Below are 25,038 nucleotides of genomic sequence, written 5' to 3'. Positions count from 1 at the left end.
ATTGGTGTGTGTTTTGCAGCTGGATCACAGCACTACCATTTAGCTAAATCCTGCCAACAGAGCTGAGAGTGATTCTCACCATGAGCCCTCCTCCGCTCCCTTGTGAGGCCACCAGTACCTTATCTACAGGTTTTTAAAATCTGCTGGGTTTCAGCGTAGGATCAGGTTGCAGAGATTAAGGATCAACATATGTGCTTCACCAGACACTAATCTGCAATGCAAGTTAATAGCTAATAATCGAAACACTGGCTATAGCTTACACAGGATGAAGCTGTAGGGCATTAGCGACTCATACAGGGGTCTTGGGAATATCTGGCTGAGTTCCCAGTTTCAATACAAACAGGAGGCTGGTTGATCCATCCTATTGAGAAATACTTTTCCAATAGCTACTTCAATCTGCCTCTCTTGCTTTTAACTGCTCATTTCTGCTGCAGGTAGATAAACGCCCTTCTCACATTTTTCTGCACATCCTTCTAAGTGTAACACTCCACAGCAATAGGAGATAAAAAACCAAACGAGGTGAGGACTAAGAGAGAGCAAAACCTGACCACCTCATCTGTGTGAAGTGTGAACAGCGGGCACTCAGAGGTGGAGGAAGCAGACAGGCTTTCAAACTCATTCTCTCCTTCCCTTCTAGTAAAGCCACTTCACAGGTTCATTCCCAAGGACTACATAAGGCAATAGTCCTCACGAAAGAAGGTGCACCTAAACCTGTCACTGAGGAGTCATCCTGTCCAAACAGCTTTGAGTGACAAGTTCATGAAGCAAATTGTGGAGTTCTGGAAGCATTTTTGTTACATGCTTCCTTGGAAACCAAAATTCCTCTTACTTTTTAAAGGGAAAAATAAATCACCAAACCTTCATATTAGGAAATAAACTGTTTGAAAACTGACTTTGTTGGAAATAACCTGGCATTTATTATCAGAATCAACCCTTATTATGATGCATAATTCCACTTAAGAAGCAAGGCAAAGCATTGTGATTTTTCCTTTCAATCATTGGTAGAGTGCATGTTTGTAATTTGACATACTTATTCCTTAATTGTCAGTTTTCTTTTTCCTGATTCTGAAGAACTGATTTATTTTCAATTGCACTATAGAGTCACATTAGTAGAAACTGATCTCTGGATCCTGGAAAATTAAATCTTAAGAATGCCAATAAAAAGGTAAGCAAAACTACCCAACAGGGAAAGGTCCTACCTCATGGCTGTAATTATGAAAACACATTATAAGCTGGAAAACAATTATAAGATTATGAATTTTAATTCTAACATTACTTCGTGTTATAGTAATCTAACTCAGATCGCTTATTGGTTTTACATAAATCAGCTTCCCATTGTTCAGTGCACAAAGCACTGCTGTTTACAAACATAGGAATACTGGGCTCATCCACACTCGCAGCCCTTCACATGTGCTATATGCACTACAGCTGTGCACACCAGAAGCCTGGATTGGATGAAAGCTAAAGCCACAGAGCTAGAAACTGAAAAATTACAAAAAATGTATGTAAGAAATAGATAACAAATACATTTCCCCAATATAAAGTAGTGTTGTAATTAAAATTCACACAACTGCTATCAGACAACACAATTCTATAATTCTGCTATCACCTACTTTAGGGAGTTTGGCCTTGCAAGTGCTCTTCTTAATCCAGCCCACTTCCCTCCTTTTGTAAACCAGAATGAAGAATGGAATTTCTGTTGCACACACCTTCCTGACCACAGTTTGGGTCATCAGGAAGGTCCAGATCTTTAGCTTATCAGTAAGTGAGATAACACAGCAAGAGAGAGGAACCCACTCAGGTAGCCACAGTCATAGCAGAGGTGAGTCACCGTCCCTGCGAGCAAACACATGAAGCCACACACGCGGGGGTTCAACTCAAACCCTGCAGGCAGCTGTTCTCTCCTGACAGGTGCTCTGTGCTCTCTATTCCCAGCCTGCCAGTCCTGCTTTTCTGTCGTACACTCTTGGCTGCCCTTGATTCAATGCCTGCTCTCCACCAAAGAAGAGCTCCTGCGCTCCCACCCGCCAGCAGCCTCCTCTCCACAGCCTCTTCCTTGCCCAACAGCTGTCTTTATAACTGGCTCTGTCTGAAGTCTAACATAATGGGGACAATTATTAGATACTGTCTGCTACATACTGCATGAAAAAGAGGTAGAAACCTGAGGAGGAAAGTCTTCTCCCTTCTATTTTCTAAGTCTTTATTTTATTTTTTTATTCATTGTTTGTAACAGACATTTGCAATCATTGCATGTGTAGGGAGCCACGTGCCATGCAGACTCCAGGCAGAAGAAAACTGCAGGGCTGTCTTTTTAAAATTTTATTTAAGGACTTGATTTCACAGGATTGAGGTGAACTGAAAATGGAACGACGGGGAGCAATAGCTGAGCAGCCTCTCAGCAGAGCACGCAGCCAGAGCAGCCTCTGGTACAGTACATTTTAGTGACTAAAATGAGCCCTAAAATACCAAAACCAGCAACATTACAACCTTTAAACCAAGACATCTGTTTAGAGGTTCTACATTGTATATATGGACTAAAGGAAAAAACAAAACAAAACCAAACCCTAAACCAAAACCACAAACAGGAAAAAAAAAAAAAAGACAGACTGTAACCTGCTATTTCAAATGTTCTCATTTGTTCTAAAACCTCATCCATAAGGGTGATTCAGCCTAAGTCCTACCAGGACTCTACTTTTCTTACTTCCCCGTGAAGAAGTTCTCCAGGGCACAGGGGAAACAGCTGTTTTCTTGAGCACTGTTTGCTCTCAGTGTTAGCTGGATAAGGTATGCATATTTGCTGATACAAATCTCACAATCAGTAAGTCTGATTACGAAGACCCTACAGAATTGATTTTAAAGTCATCCTTGGCTTGCAGTAAATTCCAATTAGTCACCCTCTGAAAGACACATTATTTAAGTTTAATCCAGTCACACAATTCAGAAAGATAATTTGTCTGATGTTGACTAAGAAGGCAAATGGATGCATTTCCCATTTGTCGAGTAATAAACCAAAATAATTTCAGTAAAAAAGCCTATCAAAACAGAAAATTCAAGAGTCATGTTAAGCTCATCAGTCCTAAAATGCCCAGATTAGACTCAGTCAGACCTCCTGAAGGCCACATGCATGTCCAGCATGATGAAGGGCTCAGTTTCATGACCACCTGGCTCCTCTCTCTCAAACACAGTTACCGTGTTTTCTTCAGTCTCGGGAATGCGCTGCAGGCTTTTCATTCCCATACGGTATTTTCATGTTGTTATGACTAAATATGCCTTCACTGTTTCAGACTTCATATACAATATGATTGCTTCCCTCTAAAGAATTTATAGTAATAGTAATAACCAGCAGTTATATTGCATGCATTTTTAAAAAAATCAAAGATGATGCCCTATTGTACCCATCTGAAGAAACAAGATATTTGGATTGCTATGTGGTTAGCCACTGTATATTCTGTTGGGTTCTGTTTCACTGTATAGCTAACTTAGCCAAATCTATATGCTCAGAAAATACTTCCTTGCCTGAATACTTTATGAGCATATCTTATGGGCTCAGGACACAGTTTTTAAAATCTAATCGGTCAGATTGTGAAACTGAGCCCAATTTCCTAAGTGCAGTTCTTGGTGGAAGATTGTTCCATGCTAAATATAATTTTCCTAGTCATATCTTTCACTGAATTGTTCCCAGGACGAAGGGGAGACCCAAATTTTACTTTTTATTTAAAACTGGTGATAAGCTCTTTTAATTTCATTTTCTTCACCTGTGGACATGCTGATGCCAGGTGTAGCCTTTGTCCACAGATCTGTGGTGTGAGCAGAGGGTAGGAACGCTGATGAGAAAGTTCAACCTGAAAGCTGACATTTCAGGAGCTGGATGGGAAGGACCATCATGCAGCCTCAGCCACCGGGGTAAGATTTGTCCTCTTGCCACCCCAAACCAGCCACATTTACCTGGCACAGGGACAGCATCAGGCTCGCACAGTCCCCAGTGTGTACTGGGATCCAAAGGCAACACACAACCCCGCTTTGAGTCCACAGTTACCCACAGGGGAGTTGGGGTTGAAGACACGGTTGAATGATGAAAACTTTCTGCTGAGAAAAGTTCTATTTTTAACAACAAAATTTTCCAAATGGACTGGCTTCTAACCAAATCAGACCTTCCCACCCCTCTCCTCCAGTGAAATACTTATTGAAAAAGCTAAATAAATGGCTATTTATATTTTTGAATTTTTATTTCTGATAAAGGTGTATGTGATTTCCACACCAGGTAATCACATTCTTATATCTAGAATTTAAAAAGAAGTTTTAAAAAATGTTTTAATTAAAACCTTAGTTAAACAAATTCAGCCAAAGTGTTGGCTTGGTTTAAAGCACGCTTGTTAAATTTAAAAAAAATTAATCTAGATCAAAGTTTAAATGATGGAAAAAATGTTGCCCAATATTGCTACTAGAAATTACTACATAAAAAGCGAGTTAATTTGGTACTGTATTGTGCAATACAGTTAGAGTGTATTATCATCATTTGGGAAGATTTTATGTTTGTGCTGATGTGCTTACCAGAAATGCCCAGAAGTACCTCTGTTTTCATAACAAGGGAGCACGCCCATAAAAAAGCAGAGAGATCTTAGGGGAGGCCAACAGAAAAGTTGTTTTTCTGTAGATTTAGTCCTATAAGCTCACGGTCACTGCAGCTGATTCGGATCTAGGTCAGCGGGCTTATGTTGTTCCTAGTGGCATGATGAGTTGTAGATTTGCTCCTGGCCATTACCAATATGAGCCTTTAGAAAGGACAAGTCAAAACTGTGCACTGGCAAAAAGCATCCACTGTATTTCTCTCTTTCAACAACCAACAAGACCTTTTAGCATTTGCTATTCTGGATAGTGGCACAAAAGCACGGCACTTTTCAGAGGCAAACATTTATTTTCTTAGGGAGGGGGCTGTTTTGGTATATGACCATGGACCTAACCATAGCAAAAACCAAACAAACACACAAACAAAAAAAAACCCAAACAAAACCTCACAGTACCTGCAGTGAAAACATATACTTTCATTCTGGTTCTGGAAGACTTTGCTAACACCAAGCAACTTTAGCGAGGTTAGCAACTGGCTCGCTGTGTCTGCTGCAGGAGGAGAGGTAATTCTGGGGATCTCCTTCACGTTCCACAGGTACAGCCACCACTACAGGGGTGCATGTGGGCACATGGGAATACACACAGGCAGGGACGTGGATGTTGCAATCAATAATAGTGCTAAGTGGGTTTTACAAGCAATAGCTACAACTTCATTTATGCTGTAAGAATAATAATATGCTTCCCCACAGGATCATGTTCTGGGCAAGACGGCACAGTCCTGCCCTGCTCATGGAGCTCCTGCCTTGTCCCAGTTTGGTCCTGAGCCGGCCAAAGCCACAGGGCTCTTCCCTACAGACAGCAACGCAGGACATCTCCATGGCCCTGGCTGCCTCTGTTAAAATAACCAACTGCTCCAGCCCTCCCCTTACAGACAGAGGCTGCCAGCAGGCTCATGAGGGCCAAGATGTGACTGCACAACAAATGCAGCGCTGCTACCAAGCTGTGTGACACTAAGGCAGGATATGCCAATCAAAAAACATGATAAGAGTTAAACAGAAAGTTAAGAAATTAGCTCTTTTCACTCTGACTGTGGCGAGGGAAGCAGCACCCCATGACCATCAGTTCAAGCTGAGGTATGAGCCTCAGCAATTCTCTCTGTGCTTTGCAGCAGCTCATTACCACAATCCCATTCATTCCTTGGGAAAACAAGCTCCATTAAAAAGAGGCCCAACCCCAGCCAAACTTGGTAAGTATAGAAGGGGATCAAGAGGTGGCAGAGCCTCAGGGGCTGGCAGCATCACCATTCCCCAGGGAAATGTGCAAGACAGTTCATGAGCAAGGACAGAAACATCACAAACCACCAGAATTTGTCTCCAGTGAACCCTTCAGACAACTCCTGTCTGTTAACAGCTTTGCTTTCAGTCCTTTCCACCCACCCTGCCATCCTTCACAGCTTTGGTTTTGGCCCATCCTATCTTCTCCCCCTGCCAGGAGCCTGGGCCATGGAGGCAGTAAGCTAAACAGGGAATAAAGCAGCTACCTGTTCCAGGCAGTCATCTTCTGGGGAAATGCAGGAGCACAGAGACTGGGAGGACTACTCACGTAGTTTAAGGTAACCATTTCACCACTATGCATTGCTAAATCAGGACTAGAGAGGTCTGTCTGGCAGTTATGAGACCTATGGGAAGAGGAGTTGATGGAGCAAGGAGGTCTGCCCAAGGTAGCAACCCTCATGCTGGCCATAGCATGCAGAGACTGCTCCTCTGCAGCTGCTGCATCCACTCCCCTTCAGTCAGCATTTGCTATTTCAGCTGACAGCATCACCTTTTCTTCCAATCCCTGCTCTGCGGTGTATCTTCGCTGGCTTGCGGGGAGCTATGGCGGTGTGACCAGGCACCGGTGACGCTCATCGCAGCAAGGCACATAGGACATTTGGCTACTGGCATAACATGGGAAACTGTCTTTTTATGTCTCATTAATATTTTCTTACCTAATGTATAATATTCATTTCACATCAGTCTTGTCTGGCAGTATAATGAATCTAATATTAGCCCTTTTTGTTCTATGCAGTAATTCAATTTAGAGTAATTCAATGTATGTTATAATTGAAAACTGCAGCTCATTAACTTCTAAACACTCTTTGTATTTCGGTCTACACCTGCTCCTTTGGCACATGGTCTATTTTGAATCCATCCACTTCTTCCTGAATAAGCTACGTTGCTACGATACGTGTGCTGTCACAGTTTCTTTCTTCTACATACTTCCAGTCCATACTCACACTTATTTAGCATAAACAAGACTCAGAGTGCAAAGTCTCCTAATCCTTCCTTAATTATCACAAGGTGGAAACAATTTTTACCTGAAGGAATACTAGGGCTGTGACATGAACACACAACATTCTTGCAAAGCGTGTAATGGTGAAAACCTGCTTAGGGACCACCTCACTGCAGAAAAATTACAAAATGGGGTAACCCCCAGTGTCCATCAGCACCCCTTGCAGACCCCGAGTACCAGTTTTCCAGGTGTACGTGTGCCCATGGGCATAGATGTACCAGCGCTGTGGGTCGGGCTCTACGTTCATTTTACACAATGCAACTAGGAAGACTCAGAAAATGAGGTAGGCTGATCATCCTTCAAATGAGTCTCTCATGCGGGCTCCCACTATCCTTGCATAAATCTCTATTTAAATCAGGACTGATCTGAAACCTGCAATGAATGAAACCAGAGTGGAATTGGCAGTGGAATTACACTCTGCTCCCAAAGTCTAATGATCCGTTTATTGCCACCCATAAAATCTTCTAATCCCTGATCACATTCTCAGAAAAGCCTTGTTCTACATTCTGTTGACCAGCTTTCAAATTTTCTCATTTCTCCGTTTCCACATATAGTTCATCTTTCCTATTTATTCCGTCTTAGTTTCCTGATTAACATTTTAAAATCCCTCTGTCACGAAAATTTTCCGGTAGGGGCAGGAAGCGTCCCTTTTCTCTAGAGGAAGCTGTAACTGTTAACAGCTCTTACCTGACACAGGCACGCAAGAAACCATTGTCTCAAATGGCCAAACCCAGCATCTTTGAAACAAATTTAAATAATGTCTTGATTTGAAAACTGAATCATTTTGAATGAATCAAAATGGGACTGGCAATGCCACTCCCCATCAGAAATTTGGGCTATGCAGATTATTTACCTTGTGGAGGAGAAGCAGGCATTGGCATGTGGACAGCTTAGACAACTTCTGTTACACAGGAAGGGCTTTTTAATATTTTTTTTCCCAGCAAGTCTGTTGATGCCTGGTTTCTGTTGAAATACACTAGCTCGAAATCCCAGTCAGTTACTCAAAAGTCTGACATTTGGATTTCAGAGGCATACAATGTTTAGACAGAAGCTCTGATTTTGAGTATAGGGCACATCAAAGTTAAAAGAATAAGTTTGGGCTATAGTTCCATTTCTTAAATTTATTGGCAATGAATGAAATTATCAGCAATGAACAAAATGTTTATCCAGCACAACTACTTTCTTCTTAGTCACATTTTTCATCTCATCTTATAGGGCATTTTTTTATTTTTACTGCCACCATCTACTAGGGCTTTAAGTGACACCGCTCATAAGATTTCTAACACTGAGGTAGTTTGAATTTTCAACAGTAAAAATAGCCTGAGAATTAACCCATAAGGCCCATTAAATATTATTCAGTAAGTTCTCAGCATTATCAACTGCCTTACAAACTCCAGTGTGTGACAAAGGCGATTGGCAGCTGCCAGGCACAGGCTGCAGCGCTGCGACAAATGCTCTGCAAGGATTTGGAGCCTGGAGTGGATGAGCTGTGACTTAAGAGACTGAGCACTTCAAATTCTGTGAAAGATAACAACACATGATGCTTTTTGCAATTTTTGTGCATTTGCATTAAACACATCGTTACTCTAATCATCAGCCAATTCACAGAAATGCCTGAATGCAAATGTAATTCACTATCATATTAACTTTGGTAAATGCTTCAAGACTTTTCCAACAACGTAAAATCATCAGAAATCTTCAACCAATAAAGCATTTGATACATTATAAAAAGCACAGAGCTTTTAAAATATTTTACTATTACAAGCAAAATGCTTTCACAGTATTCCTCCACTCTGCTCTTAGGAAGGGGAAAAGCTGCTTGCCTCTAACTGATACTAATCTAATTTACAAATTGGAAATCATAAACAAAAAATTACTAAATCACATACACTGAGGTTTAACAGAGGACTTTATACTTTGTGATACTAGCTCTAATGTTCCTTGGGCAAACTAATTCAAACTGCTTTAGCTCTAACCATTGCAATAATAATTCCCACTAAAGAGCAATACAGTTTAAGTGTATTATAATATGAACTTCCCTATTAGAAACACAACCTCCTGTAGTTATCTTGCAAGTTGTATGGATGTAAGGAATATCAATGCTAAGATGATGCACAAGGGTTACATCAACAACTGTTCATCAAGTGAGAATCAGATTTTTCAGCATGATGATTCTTACCTTGCTTAAATATTAGGGCTGTAGGAACAGTAAATGCCAGAAGCAACACTGTTTCTAACTGCTGATGCCATGCAGAAAAAAGGTTAAATATGGAAAAGTTTCGTGTTCTAAAAGTTAATGATCAAAGAAAGACTTTGCAAAACTGTCAAGAGTTGCTGTCTTCACTGCTGACGAGTGTGACAGGTTTGAAGTAATAAGAGCAAGCAATTTATTGAGCTTGGTAACAAAACTGCTCTCCTTACTTTGTTCAAATGCAGAAAACATTCAGCTAGAGACTGCAACTAAGCATGAGAAGTTTTAGCTGAAAATACCTTCTTTCTTGTGAAAGACTGAAAGCAAAGAAATAAGGGCTAAAACAGATGAGCTTCTATGGTTTTAACTGCAGGATAAATGGTTGTTCTTTTTTTCTTTCACAGTCTAATACTTCAGGTAGGCACCTCTACTTCTCTTTCTGCCACCTCTTCTAAAACAAGCATTTCACTCTTCATGGGTCTTAAGAGTTTGGTAACCATTATGAGCGGGTAATTACCGGAGCAGAGATGCCTGCCTGTTAGAGGATTCTCTAACCACATGGGGGGCAACACACCAGACTGCCACAGCTCCGCATCCTTTCCATCTTTGCACAGAAGCCAAATGACATGTAGTTGTACTTGTGAACATCTAAACAGTGACAAATGTAAAATGCTTTCCCCCGCTCCCATCTAAATAAAAACCACCCTCTCCATTGCAAACAGTAAGGAGAAAAAGGAGCTTATCTGAATAATGATAGAGGTAAGTAGAGAAAATCCCTGGTAGTCAGACTCAGCACAGATTTACACAGGCTACACAGAGTTGCAGACGGTATAAACCACAAGACACATCAGATATTAGTTCACAGCAAAGGTGCTACCAACTCCACTTCCCACAGCCCTGGCTTTTCCTTGGGACTTTCCTGTTCAACTGGTGACCAGACCTGACCCTGCCCAGTTTATGAGATTAGACACAATTGTAGCCCGAGGTGATTATCACCAGCTATACAGTGTCACGTTATAAAGTCTAAGTGGGGTAAGAAACTTGTAAATAACAAAATTATCCTTTTATAGGGCTCTTAATTCAACACTCCAGTCTGTTTCCTGTAGAAGTGATTAGTAATAGAAAATAATTAGGAGATGCCAGATGGGAGGAGGAGTTAAAAAAAAAAAAAGAACCAAAACTCACACAGCTAAGGAAGGAGAACAACAAACGAGGGAGCTGCCAGCTAGCAACCCACTGCAGTCCCTCACCATCCCAGAGGCTCTCTGCATAAGCAGTAAGTGACAACCACAGCCTGCTTTAGAGACCGCTCTGACAGAGACCCACCTTCTCCTTTCTGTAGCCACTGCCTGGATTTTTCAGTTGTGAGAAGGCATAAAAAGTCAAGGTGAAACCACAGGGTTTTTTAGGAAAAAAAAAAATTTCCTTATATATGGCCATGAGGCTTCCCCACTATATATCTAAGGCAGCCTTTTTGGAAACCTCAAATATAAGGTCCATATGGAAGGTAAGCAGCAGACTCCTACAGCATGCTAAGACTAAAGCCATGACAGCTCTTCATTGCTCATCAGGAGTTGAGCTGGACCTCTGCACTTCTGTGTCACATTGACTAAGGTCCATCAGGATGGGAAAAACCTCCCTTCCCCTACAGAGTGCCCAAAGCAAGCTGTCCTCTTTGGTTCTTCAAGAGCTAAGAGAGATTCTTTCCTCCCTCCCTGTGATCCTTCTTGTGCTGGCTTATCCCAGTTAAAAAAGAAGGAAATTTCTGCCACTACATGTAAAAGAAGTTGAGGCTATATGGTACTTTTTGAAGGGCATTTAAAACATAACCAGATCTAAACCACCAAACATTAGAAACCCTGGAAAGAACTGCAGGTGAAGACTTCACACTGACCTCACAACACTGAGAAACAGGAAAATAATAACAGCTTATTCATTGCTACTGGTTTCATTTTATCAGTAACAATGTAACCAGTATTCTTCAGATTTAATTGCACAGCAACTGTACTGCTTTACAGCCTTTTTAACAGTTATGTACACTATTCATTTTACAAAGGATTGATCAGGCGCAGGGCATCCACTGAGGGTAATTACTCCCCACACTTCTGAGGGTCTGGTCTGTGAGTCTGAGAGACCAGACCCCCCCGATTTCACACAGCAGCTGCTTGTCTCAGTATAATTAGACACTGGACTTCCTGAAGACTGTATCTTTGTGTACACATCTCACACACCAGATCGTAAAAGAGCCACACACATGTAAAAAAGCAAAAAGTTTATGTGACAAGTGACCTGGGAGCACTCAAGTGACTTGTATCCATGACAAAAGGCTGAAGCATTATGCTGATTCTCAACTGTGCTTACCTGAAAAACGAAGGAAACCTCAATACAGGAGAAGCATCATGACGGGAGGTGCATTGTGCATTTGCAATAGCACCTGACTTAAGCCACCCATCACTGTCTGAAGTTTGTGGCACCATATTTGTTTTGAACCTTGTAATATCGGACTAGCAATAGGCAATCAGGCTGCCAACACAAGCATGCAACTTTCACTTCACATTAAGCCCACACATTATTGTAGGAGCATTAAATTAATGTGCTGTGGAGGCATAGGCACACATGCAGAGGCAGGCAGGTGGGGTCCTGCAAGGCTAACTGGAATCAGCTGGGATGCCATTTGTAACCCGCAGGAACTAATGGAGCACAGCTGAGCACTGACCAGAGCTGGCAGGGAGAGAGGAAGAAAGAATTTGGCCTGGGAAAAACAGGAGAGTTATGGGACCATGTTTAGCACTGGAGCTGAGCTCCAGGCCTAGTAAGAATCCCTTAAAAAACAAATCTGGCTTGCAGATTTATCCTTTATAAGCATGAGATACTGACAAGAAAAGAACTGGATATTCTGTGTCCCAGATATTAAATTAGCAAAGTTTATGTTTCATTTGGAATTCCTAAATCTTAAAACAAGACCAGTGTATATAATCTGTTTAGTGTATCAATTTTACTGCCACACTGAACATAAATAAGGCCTCAGGTTACTCTCGGCGATTATGAGTAGAAAAAGCACCCTGCAGTCTGAAGAAAATAATTTTGTTTGTGCTGATGTCTGCATACTAGACAACACATGTTGGTAGCTCACCTTTCTCAGGTCTTAGAAAACATACAGTTAAGTTAAAAATGTAAATGCTTATAAAAAGGCATCATAACCATGTGCAGTCTTAGTCTGAACTGTACGTGCCATATATATCAACATATATGGCACCAGATCCCTACTGCCATAAATGCTAATGCACAGAAAGGGGAGATGAAGACAACTGAGGCTGAGGCAATCTCTGCAGAGTGTGACGCTACTGATATGCTGGAGCAGCTACCTAAAGAGCAGTCTTGTCTTTCATCCTGCTAGAAACTTGGTATTGACAAAATTGTCTGTGCTTTGAAGTCTCTGCTGAAAGATGGGCTAAACCCAGAAGAAATAAATAGAAGTTTTTGCCTTCCACAGAGTTATGTTTTATTTATAAATTACATTAAACTTACAGAGTGATTGTCATGGACACCCGCACAGGGAATGGAAAGGAACATTTGTGAGAAAAGAGTTGACAATCTCCTCTAGTTAACCCATGGGATTCTTCAATGCTCAGTCTCCTGTGTCTTTAAATATACTTTAAGGTAAACATTTATTAGATATACTTTAAAAAAAAAAAAAGTTATTGCCTTGTTGCTATCCTTGTAACAGCTATGGCTCACCTAGAGTTTTATACATTTTCCACCCATCTTATCTGATACAATTAAGTTAATTCAAGTAAACGGAAATATACAACTTCCAGCATCAAGATTTCTTCACTCTGGAGGCACACTCTCCTCCCTGATTATTACGACCATGTTTTCTTTTTAGTTCCTATCAGTCCCAGCATTGGCTTTACTAGGCACTGAACTATTGTTCAGAGCTGTCTCCCTCCATCACACACATTGTTAAGGAGGCTTGTGCTTCTGTGACAGCCTATTGTGACTTCCTCAGCTACATTTTCCAATGTCCTTACACTGAAGATAAAATAAGGCTTTAGCAGATGTTACTAACAGATTTGTCTGAGAGCAAAAGTAGTAATGTCGTTAATGAAAACATCAGTGTCAGTTCAAGGTTGGAAAGTGAGGCTGGTCCCTCTGCAAACACCCATACGTATGACCCTTGATTTTGCATGTGGAGGCTGTTAAGAATCTATTAGAAATCTACACAGAGATTGCAGTTAACTTTGTGATCTGGATTATCTTTAGAGGCAGGCTTAAAAGCATATTTCCTACTAAAACGTCACAGATTTACACTTCCAGATCTCCTTGTGCAGGGCTGCAGACAATCAGCCTTCATCACTATGGAGGAGAAAATGGCATCACCACTAAGGTCATTAAAAATAAAACAAAAGAGGGATTTTGTTGGGTGGCTGCTCCCGCAAACCTTATCTCAATTCTTTCCATGTGTAGTAATTGAACTGAACGTTGCACAGTCTAGAAGGGGTCTCTGATTGATTTGCAGCCACTGAAGTTTCTTGAAGAAATAGTACTTCTCACCAAACTAGACATGAATAAATGGGATTCAGTTGCTATCCTAACATTAACCTCAGCATTTTATTCTGAAAGATGGGATAACTCATAACTAAATATTTTATTTTCTCATAACAAATATTAAATCTTTAATAAATAACTCATACAACTTCTAACATTAACGTCTCAAAAGCACGTCAAAATGAAAAGAAGATCATGTTTGTAGGGCTTTCAAGAAGGACTTTGATATATGTATCTAGGTATTTTTTAATTTCTGAGAGCTACCATTTCTATAAGGTATTTCACTGAATCAAGCCATCTGCTCCAAGGCCATAATTACCTTTGAGAGCAGAGAATGTTCAGAGATCCATCAGTATTCAAGGCACGGGAGGAACAGTAAATCTTGTGACACTGGGCAGTATTTCCACTTCCACACTAGGCCATACAGACTGAAGCCACATGGGAAGCCCCTTTTCAAACACATCTTAGCCCCCTCTTAACACACAGACCACAATGGCTGCACAATGGAGTTCTGAACAATCTGCAGACTGTTTTGGGAATGACTGTTACCTTTTTAGCACAACAGCTAAAATATCTGTTCAGGGCATTCGAGCACGACAAGCACTCTCCTGTTTTCAATTTCCACTCCTCCAGTTATCTCTGACTATTTATTAATTCTTTCATAGGTTATGAAAATCATAAATCATTAACCATGAATTTTAATTTTTAATATATACTTGTATATGGTAAGCAGTCAAATTCCTTCTCATAATCAGTGAAGCACATGCTGTTCAGTGGATTATATTCTCATGCTTTTCCTATTAAAAACTTCATCTTAAATCACACCACAATGTAGCCTCTTACAGGACTCACTACTTGGGAGTATTGTGATTTGTGCCTCACAATCCTCATCTAATGATTGCATAATTTTTGTGTTTTCATCTTTTATGGTGTTTAAATCCTTCCCCTTTACTATGGCTCATTTTTAATGTATTGCATCTGACACATCATCCAACATACGCCAAATGCCTCTGATATAAATTAATTGCTGAAAAGAATGGGGAATAAACAAAGGATTATTGGTGCATGCTGGGAGGCATCTAACAGAAATCTGAGGTGTTCCCTGCTACTGCCCCACACAGACTTCACGCTTGGTGAAGTGCTCTTTAATATTTCATTCTCAAGTTTGGGGTGTGCTCTCTGCCTGCCCAATTTCCTCCACTTGATTTTATGGCAGAAAGGAAAACTCGGTTCCCACCAGCTGTTCCCAGGTCAGAGACTGTGTCTGTCCTTTCCTCCTTCTCAAGGATCTTTCATGCACCACCCACACAGGACTGGCCAACAGTCGCAGGTGCAAAGTTTAGATTTGGATCTGAACAGCCTCATAGTTCGCAAATCCAGGAATGCATTTTAGCTCAGGGTTCAAGATCCGGACTTCTTCCTGTCTTTACAGAGGAGGAAGAACACAGTTCAGGGAGAAGCTGTGTGGCTACAGTATAAAACTGATAAAGATGCATTAATTGTCAAACACTGTACCCTACAGAAGTTTTCATCCGCATCATGAGGCTAATGGGCTAAGGCTGTAGCACACAGATTTTGCTGTTTGGATCATGGGACAAATTTTTTTTTCCCATTGGATTTTGGACAATTTTCTTTGTGTTCTTTGTTAGAATTGTCAATACCAATTCAGTGGTATTCTCTCTATATTGGACAACAGGAATCACACTGACATCCCTCTCACCAAAGAGAAAGAAAAATGACCTATTCATAAATGTCCTATAAGAAAGCTTCCTTATATCATGATTAAATTATTAATAATAAGGTAAATACTATGTTCTTATTAATTGAAGTTTTCAAGTAAATTTCAAGAAGAAGCAGGAGCCTGCACAAAAAGAGTAAAAAGACCTTCTGAGCAATTTAGTAGAGGATATGTGTATTTTTCTTCTTGCTTTATTATTATTTTACCAAAGCAAGCCTATGAACTAGCAGAGAGACTGGGTGTTCAGTTTAAATGGAGATGCAATCTCTCCATTGTGCCTAGTGCTAGCATGTTAACTTTTTGTAGTAGGTAGGCTTTTAAAAAAGCCAGAGAAACATTTCCTGTCATCCAGTACTCATGCTTTAAATGCAAATTATTTGTCAAACAAGTGTCTATCTCATTATTTCAATGTTTTTTCTTTACAAAATTAACCACCAGATGTGGTTCAGTCACCCATCTGTAGTCCTCCAGCCAGTCAGTTATGTTCACCGCACCAAACCTGCAACAGTTCTCCCAGGCTGCCAAGGTGACAGCTGAGCGGGTCTGCAAGTAGTTGAGTCCCCCAGACAGTGACAGAGACACTGGAAAAGTCCTCTGAGGTCCCCACTACTCCTACACTGCCAAAGCCATCACTACCCATGAGACATTCTGTGAGGCCACAACCATATCACTACCCCTTCCCATGCTCCCCACAGCCTGTGACTTACAGCAGAGGGAGAAAGGATTTAGCAAGCCTTGGCTGGGGCTTGTTCCAAATGCTGAGGTTGCTACTGGGATGGGGTGTTGGCTGTGGGCTGAATGCCTTATTCCCTGCTTGGAGATTTGCTGGGTGAAGTGACACTCGGGACTCCGTGTCATCTTCCAGCAAAGGCCCTGAGAGGTGTAACAGCAGCAAAGATGTCACCTGTGTGCCACTCCATGGTAAAAACGATCACATTGTGCCTTCCCTGTGCAGCCATGAGTGGTAATCCTGACTGGATAATGACTTGAAAATCAAACTGAAGTCTCCACACGAACTGTACTGTGATATCTGTGTGCTTGTGTCCACACCAACATGGTTCCAAGACAAAGAGAAAAGGTTCCCAAGTTGGGCTTCAGGCCAGTAAACACCACCGCTGTTGAACCATGGTGCAGATGATGCCCCTTTAGTTGCTTATAACCTCCAGACAAATGGGGTGAGATGTTGCAATTACATGACTAACCTCTCTAAAGGTTTTTCACCTAAAATTTCCATATGTGAGAAATATTTAATAGTTCTTGAGCTATTTAATGAAAAATGTTTCCAAAACAATAGGCACACCTTGTTGATGAATCTGACATGACACCATGTTATCTATGGAACAATCACTGAAATCCCTTTACTGTGAGAACGTTTTCCTCAGTTTAAAAATATTGTGACAGAATAGAGTTCTGTTGACACTTGAAAGTTGCTAAATGCAGGAAGAGTTAATCTTAACAAAGAAACCCAAAGCGGTGACTTCCAGAACTCTTACAAAAGATTTTTACCCAGGCTTTGCATTATAATGAACTCTTTAGCATAAGATGCAAAAAAAAAATCCTTTCAAAACAGCACACTGCAAGTCAGTGGCTGTCAGGAATCGTATCTTATAACTCACCCCGCTATTACCGGTAGCCAACAGGCAAGAAATTGGATATCTAAAGTGGTCAGCTAGAATAAATATCTCCACCAGTATTTCTTTTGTCAAAATCATCTGATAACAGTGAAGATTAATAATTTAAGCTAAGTTGGGTGCTTCACCTCTCAGTACATTCAGTGCAGGAGAAGGATTTGAAGGACCAAAGCTATGAGCCTCCCTCTCTCTGTGGACTCTCTATGGAGCTTAGTTTCACTACAATAGTCATATATGCTGGAAATTATCAGTGAGACCTTTCCTTCACCTCAAGAAAAACTGAAATAACAAACATATTTCTGACTGGAAAAACAAACAGATGATCCCAACTAAGGTTAGCATCTCTTCTAAGCAATACAAGCGTATTATAACAGATGTTCCTAATGTCATTCTGAAGTCTGTGAAACAGGGGAGCACATCAGACTAATATACATGCATTACACCTACACATACGTAAAAATACACTTGAAAAAGACTTTAGTATGTCACCTTTTCAATAAACAAAGTATTTAGTTAAACATGATGGAGTTTCCATTATGTTTTCTTCTTAAGTTTAGTCTCTGTCACACAAATGAAGTTTCAGGCAGCTACTTTGTCTGCCTGATACATTCCCAACCTCCTTTAATATTTCTGTTTTCACCAGTTCTAAGATTTTTTTGTTGTTCGTTTTTCTTTTATAATCCAGGACACAGTTAGTTCTCAGCTGATACTGCAGCTCTCTGAAGAGAGCAATCCTTCTTCATAAATCTGGCAGAGGCCAAAAATAGCTCTGTCAGCTTCTGACAGGCTGAACTTAGCCAAGTGAAATGTTTTAACATTTTATCATCTTAATGAACAGGCTTATTTATAATGTGGACAACTTTACTGTCATTGTATGCAGCCTGCTGAATAGATTATGGAATGTATTTGTTTGGAGAATGCTGAATATATTAAGAATTATACTTTTTGACCAAAAGGTAGTTGTCTTAGATGCTGTAAACAATTTTACGATTACACAGTCTTAGCCCATTTGAAATAAAGGAGTTGCTTAAAGACAACTTCTAAAACTGTGAAAATAACTGAAGAAAGGAACCTCTCAATGATAAATAACTAACATCCAAATCACAGAAATTTGCAATATGCAAAAATCACCGTTAAAAACCTCTTATAATCACTTTAAATGCTACTATTAGCACAATACTGGAAATAAATATGTAGACTAAATATCTACAGATACCTTTAGCACTTTATAGTAGAGGACGAGGGATAAAAGTACAAAATAAAAAGTCTCACAGAAAAAAGAGCGTGGGTTAACAATTGCTTACCCTCTTTTCTGCTACCTCATCCTCTCCTGTCGACTCTTTGCCATCATGTTCATCTCTCAGGGTTGGCATATGTTTTTTGTGTGCTGGCTCTCTGTTTAAAGTTGTATATCCTATGTGTTCATAAATTGGATTTATTGTCATCTTGGCAATGTATTCGGCTGCTTTCGTTTCAATATAAAGAGTAATCAATCCATCTGTCGCCAGGTCGTGGATGGACTCAAAACGTTTCTCCCCAACAAAGTGCTTTCCATCGTAGTAGAGTCTGAAGTTTCTGGTTTGACTTCCAAATCTGCCTCAATGAAATGGGAAAGTTGTTTTTTGGTTTTCTTTTTTTAAGAACAGTAAGCAGAATAAAGAAGAGTAAGCAAGCCTTTGCAAACAATAAAAAACACTTTATCACTTAAAGCTGTGACTATGGTCTGTGTCTGGTCCAGACAAGAATGAAAACTACCACCTAGCACAGATAGGAAGGAGAGCTCAACAACAACTGCAGACAGACTGCCAAAACAGGGAGTGTCCCAGAAGGAGCTCTTAGTTCTCTTAGTCTTTTAGCCTCTCCATTATCCCCTGGAAAAACTGAAAATTATTTCACACTCTTTATGGCTTTTTTAGCACTTTACTACTGCATCGCTGCAGTCAGTTTGCTTGGCTCTGATATGAAGAGTTCTCCTGACAGAGCCCTCTATTAGAGCTGATCAATACAGAGGTCTGATGCCGCCCGGCACCCCGTGCCCCTGCGTGCCCGCAGGAAGGGGCCATTCCGGGTCCAGCCGAGCTTCGGTGCCAACAGCTACACTGCAGCAGAGCCGCTGCCAGAGCCGGGCGGCACAGGACAGAATGGCACAAAGGCAAGCATTCTTTATTCCTGGCCAGAGGCCAAGGACTAACTCTTCAAGCTTTGTACAAAAGTCCTTCTGTGTTATGCTTGTTAAGCTCTGAGCCTCAAGCAAATCTTTGTAATATACAGGATATATAACGCGCAACCTATCTAATGTTAGCAATTCTGCAGTTGGGGTGGAATAGGATTTAAATACGGGCTCTTAGCAACCTTAAGAATGCCAATTTCACCTGAATATTAGCATATTTGCAAAAACGGTACTTCGAATCTGCAACGATTTTTTGCCTCAAAGCAACCTAAACATGTGAAAACACACCAGTGTTTGCACTTGGCAGCAACCAGCGCATTTCCTGCGGAGAAGATGGAGGCCAAGAGCTGCTTTCACAGCTCACTCCTGTGTTCTTCCTTGGTCAGACAGCAGCAAGGGTGGCTGCTCAGGGTACTGGGCCTCCTTGTGAGCTCAGATCTGCCAAATAAATATTAAAAACTAAATCTGAAAGTTGCTTTCAGATGGATTGCTTTCATTTTACAATCAAATGCTTCACAGGAGATGTTAAGGAACAAAGTAAACACTGGTGCTTTGCTCAAGTGGCTCCTTTTCAATGGGTCCTTGCCAAACAGGGGAAAGCATAATTTTAGACCTTGCCTCAGGTGAAATATTGCATTCTTCTTGCAAATGTGGGCAAAACCACTTGTTCTGTGATGTCTGGTTTGTTTTTTTTTTTTTTCTTGTGTTCTGAATCAAAATGCCAAACCGCCCCATTTCCCTATCAATAATCCGGCAGTGACTGTAACATCAGGAGCTGCTATTTTTACACAATGCTCAAACGTGAGGGGCTCCTCAGGAATCCACATCCTGCTCAGTAAGAAAAGATGAGAAAAGAGGACGCAATGTATTGGAACTACCTGGGCATTTTAGTGGAAACTAATTGGTAAATCCATGCACATTTTTATGCCACACAAACTAAAAGTTCACAGAATCTAAGGGAAAAGCAAGAAATTACAACACGATAGAAAGAAACACATTTTTACCCAATGCTAATTTCATCACAAGATGCAATTCTGAGTGAATACAAGTAATTCAGAAAAAAGAATGATAATGTCCTAAGTTACTGCAGAAGGGGCAGGAACACCTTCAGGCTCTTCTTCAGAGCATCTTCCTACCCAACGTAGTGTTTGGCAAACAAGCTTTGACCACAAGATGTACTCCTCACGTCCCCTCCACTGTCAGAGAAGTCAACACAAGCCAAGAGAGCTCAGCACTTTGCAGTGCCAAAGTGAGGGACCTTCACTGGCTTCTGACTAAGTCAGTGGGAATAATGCGCATGGAGCACAGACAAGCACTATGATGTTAAAATTTGGCAGGACAACAAAATAAGTTTGAAGGTGAAGAATAATGGGCCTCAAATGACAATATGCAATAGAATTATTTTTATTAAGAGATGTAGCAGGTGAAGCGCTGCTCTAATCAGTAACATATGCTCTGGCAGTACTTAGAGCAGAGTTTTAAACAAGCTGAAGGTCACTTACTGCTCTTAGCTTTCTAGAAGAGAAAGTATTACGCTAATCTTATCAAGAGAAGATAAGGCACAGAAAAGCTTCTCATGGCCTACTACTAAGTACACACAGTGTCTGGATTTTAATAACATTCTTCAGAGTGAAAACAAAGTTCAGAAGAACAAGATGGCCAAATGCAGAGAACAAACAAAAGTTCTAACAGGATTAAGCCTCTTCCCATCAGGATCAGCAGGTGTCTGGTTCTACCTCAGCTGTGTTCTACGGAGCAGCCCCTACATTGTGCATTTATTCAGACTGCTGCACAGAAAGCCTGTCTTTGAGAGACACTACAAGGAATAGGATTCCCAAAAGTCCATAATCTTTGTCCTACTGCTCCTGACCCACATTTCAGCACAGAAGTATCCCATAGACAACGTACCAGTGTTTTAATTCTTTAAAAGCACCTGACACTTAAACTTATCTCTCTGATAAACCTCACAAACAGACTGGAACTTCCCCCTGTATGAATTCAGAGAACTGCACATCAATTTCTTTTGGTATGTGTGGCTTTCCAAACGTACACTCGACTTGCTCAGTTTAAAATACATTAGGATAATTTAACAATTACCACTTAAAGGAATGCATCTAGACAAAGTAACTACTGTGCATTAATGTCATAAGCACTTGGAAAAGGTGCTTGCATATCAGCTGCAAGAGGTCAACATGGAATGGTCTGCCTTTATTTGACTTCCCATTTGCTCTAAATCAAATTTTTTTTAAATTGATTTCTTATTAGATATATTCTTGGGAAATGTATTGATTTTCAAATAGAATCCTACTAGCAACAAGGAGGAAAAAACTCAACAAATCCCCACAAATTACTGAAACACCAATCTCTTACAAAGACTGTATCAGCAATAATGTGTCTCAGAATCCTGTTTCATTTCCTTCAAACTCAATTAAGTTTCTTTCTACCCATACAATGATACTATTTTGATCAAATTACAACATAAATCCAAACATACATGTCCAACTGCAAATGATCAGTTAGAACATGATCTTCAGTGCCTTCAGTCTTACTTAAAACTATGGTTTAAATTTTTTCATTAGCAAGAATAGTTCCTTATATTTACTTGCTATAACATTACTGCAGCCTGGTTAATTATACATCACCGTGGCAACACAGTGGAGCCAAGATTTGATATTTCAACTTCCTGATGGTCTCTTCCTAGAGGCTAGCACTAGTACCAGCTGTTTTTTGTTTAAGAAATGGAAAGCAGGACACAGATAATATATGTTCTCTTTTGGTTTAAACAGGGGAACATTAGATGTTTTCCCAAGAAGAAGAACTAGACCTCTGACATGTCAAACAGTCTCATTGTATCCATTGTGCATTTGTTTGCAAGCAGAAGGACTACAGATAAAAGACTTTTTTATTCCAAGTTGTCTGAAAAGCAATGACTCTGTCTAGTCCCTTTGGTTGCTAGTGGGGCAGAGTGGATAACAACGTGGGAAAATGGATTAAATGGCAGAGCAAATGTGTCTGGTAATAAAGGACTGAGGAGCTGAATGAAGTACCATAGCATGAGAGAAACCAGCTTCAGACTCAGCCACATACTCTGTATGCAGCATTCGCTGATGAAATAAAAGAAGTGAAGGATCGAGAGCCCATCCACACGTTCTTACCATCTAAGAAGATGGATTTTACAGTCCACCTCCAGAATGATACAGTAGCTATTCACCTCTTTCACAGACTATTTTATGATGAGAAAAGAATCTAGACAAAGGCATTATTTAAAACGTGTAGCTGCAACTAGACTGCAAAGTTAACGTCCCTCGGGGCTACTCGTGTCCTCATTTGCTTCAAGCATCTTCATACACTGAGCTGGGAAATGTTAAGTTCTGTACATGTGCCTGAAGGTCACTTGGACTTAATCTTTCAGTGGAGAAAAAGTGTCTTAACATGCTTTGTTGCCAGCAGGTAGACATCGCACTTGAAATTAGGTGCCAGAATTTCAGATCTAGCTTTGGAAAACTCTCAACCAATATTTAAGACTAGAGTCTTGACACTCCATAAAAAGCCAAAGAAATAAAAGCAATCTTGCAAACAGGAATGTCTCCTAATCATGCTGTGTTCATGTGAAAGAAAACAAATTATTCCACAGATCCTTTTTTGGCCCATTTCCTTGTCAAAGAAACACTAGCCTTGCATGCTGCCAAAACCTCTTCTACACAGGTTTTGTAGAAGGTCTCCAGCTCCCAAGAGAAGCTCATATTTGGAGTTCTGTATTATTTGTTGGCAACAACATTTCTGAGGATGGCCAGGGAATTGTGGAACTTGCCATCTTCCCAGAGTACCTGCCTGACAAATAGCATCATCTCCAAAACCTTAGCAGTAGTTTACAAGAACACAATACACGTAAATCAAATGCATTAGGGCTTGAAAATAAAGGTGCATTTTCTTCAAACGAAGACAAAAAATCCTCATTGTCTGGTATGGCTGGGAAAAGTGGCAGAGTACGATCACTACAGATAGTTTTCCTGTGCCATTTGAAAGGGTAGCTTGGCTGGCTGAGTGTTGTTAATGAACATTAACAAGGTATAAAGTTATCCTTAAAACCTGATCAGACCCATGTGCTGGCTGAACGCACGATAGTTTATTATAATGGAAAAAGTGCGGCATCCTTCAGAAAGGAAAACAAATCCCAGAGCTGAAAACAGAATGTGTCTACCTCACACCAATGCAGACAACCTTCAACTCACTCTAATTGGGATCACATACAAAAATTCAGAACTGGTGCTGCATCACTGACAACAGCCTCCCAGCAGCCTCTCTCCACTGGGATTGAAGGCTTGTTTCCCTGCATCACAGGCCAGACTTCCTTGTCCAAGAGGGAAGCAATATTGTGCAAACAGTGAGCAGTGAGGACCAGGGCAATGGCACCTTCCTGTGGCGCAGGAGCAGTGTCAGGGACAACATAAGTGAGAGAGAGACAACTGCTCTGGGGCATGGGCAGGAGCTATCAGCGGCTGAAAACCATGAAGACTGAAAGTGTTATCAAGCCCTTGGCACCTGTACTAGTGTGTTTCACAAATAAAATAAATACGAAAAATCCTCTTTTGTCTCAATGTCTTATTTTACATTTTACAGTTTTTAACAGCTGATTTTCACCGTCTCAAGCTCTGAACAAACGTCAGCTGATCAAGGACTATGTACACTATTAATATATGCACTAAGATCACTGAACACTTAAGATCAGTCTCAACGTTCTTGAGCAGTGAGATCATTTGAAAATAATGTTTGGGAAAAGCAGCTCTTGTACAGATGTATTACTTCTTCTTAGTACTGTGCTTCCATGACCTATTCCATTTGATATAAGTCCCTGGAACTGATTTGATGGTTGAATCATAATCAATACCAATGTTTTGGGCAATGTTTTACTGCTTTATCTACCTGATAACACCTTTGTGCTTTCTGGGAAAAGAGTCACCGTGGTTAGTGATTAAGACACACTTGAAATCTATATAGACATGGGAAAGTAGTAAAAGCCTGATATCTTCTCTTTAAATGAAAGCAGTATTTGGAAACCTACATCAGCATGCCTGGAATAAACACCTTCTGGGAATGTTCCTAGCAGGAATGTTAGTATGCTAACTTCCACAGTTTCATATTAAGCAAATAGTTATGTTTCTTTACCAAAAAATTCGAAGAAACATTCTCTAAGAGTTTATTTTACAGTGTGACTTCATGCTACTGACAACTTTCATATTACTTTAAAGTAGAACTGTGTTTTAATTCTTCTAAGCCAAGGTATCAACCCTCACCAGTGTCTGCTCAGCAAACTTTAAAATGTGCATGCACATTTCACTCTGCCTGTTTGGAACATTTTCATTTTAGGTCATATATGACATTGCTTTTCTGGTAAATTTGGAAGTAGAACAGCATCAGATCTGTAACAGAAATTCCACTGCAATCATGTGTACTATGGAGACAGAACAGCCACAGCATAATGCTCAAACATGTTCATTTTTGTTTCGCTTACAGCAGCTTTTCCCACAGGCTTTCAGTTACTCGTGACTATCACATTTCTTTTTTGCTTCTACAGGTTTTCTCATACTAAAAGCAACTTGCTTTTAATGCAGTATATCAAGGAAACCTGAGTGGAAGACATCAAGTGAAAACCCCAAAGAAATGTCCTTATCATAAAATAGTTTTGCAAGTGCAAAAAGGGTTTTTGGAGTGCAGAATGGAGAAACATCATGAGGGTTTTTTGTTGTTCCTGTTTTGTTTTGTTTGTTTGTTTTTAATGTACACTCTACATGGCAGTTGTTTATATTAAAAAGACCAACAAACCTAATAATTTTCCTTAGATTAAAAACAGCTACAGTAA

General features: G+C 40.4%; 1 protein-coding gene across 1 annotated transcript in view; it reads right to left on the bottom strand.

Annotated features, from left to right (window-relative positions):
- Positions 1-25,038, bottom strand: part of CHN1 (chimerin 1) — a gene marked incomplete at its 3' end in the record, with an annotated part of 99,438 nt that overhangs the window by 31,814 nt on the left and 42,586 nt on the right. Inside the window, exon 6 of the mRNA XM_080347240.1 lies at positions 18,313-18,601. Coding sequence (XP_080203366.1) covers positions 18,313-18,601 — 289 coding nt within the window. The remainder of the gene's footprint in view (positions 1-18,312; positions 18,602-25,038) is intronic.

This window comes from Nesoenas mayeri, assembly GCF_963082525.1.
Source record: "Nesoenas mayeri genome assembly, chromosome: 6".
Taxonomy (NCBI): Eukaryota; Metazoa; Chordata; class Aves; order Columbiformes; family Columbidae; genus Nesoenas; species Nesoenas mayeri.
Note: the sequence above shows the minus strand (reverse complement) of the source record. Positions and strands in the feature narration are given on the sequence as shown.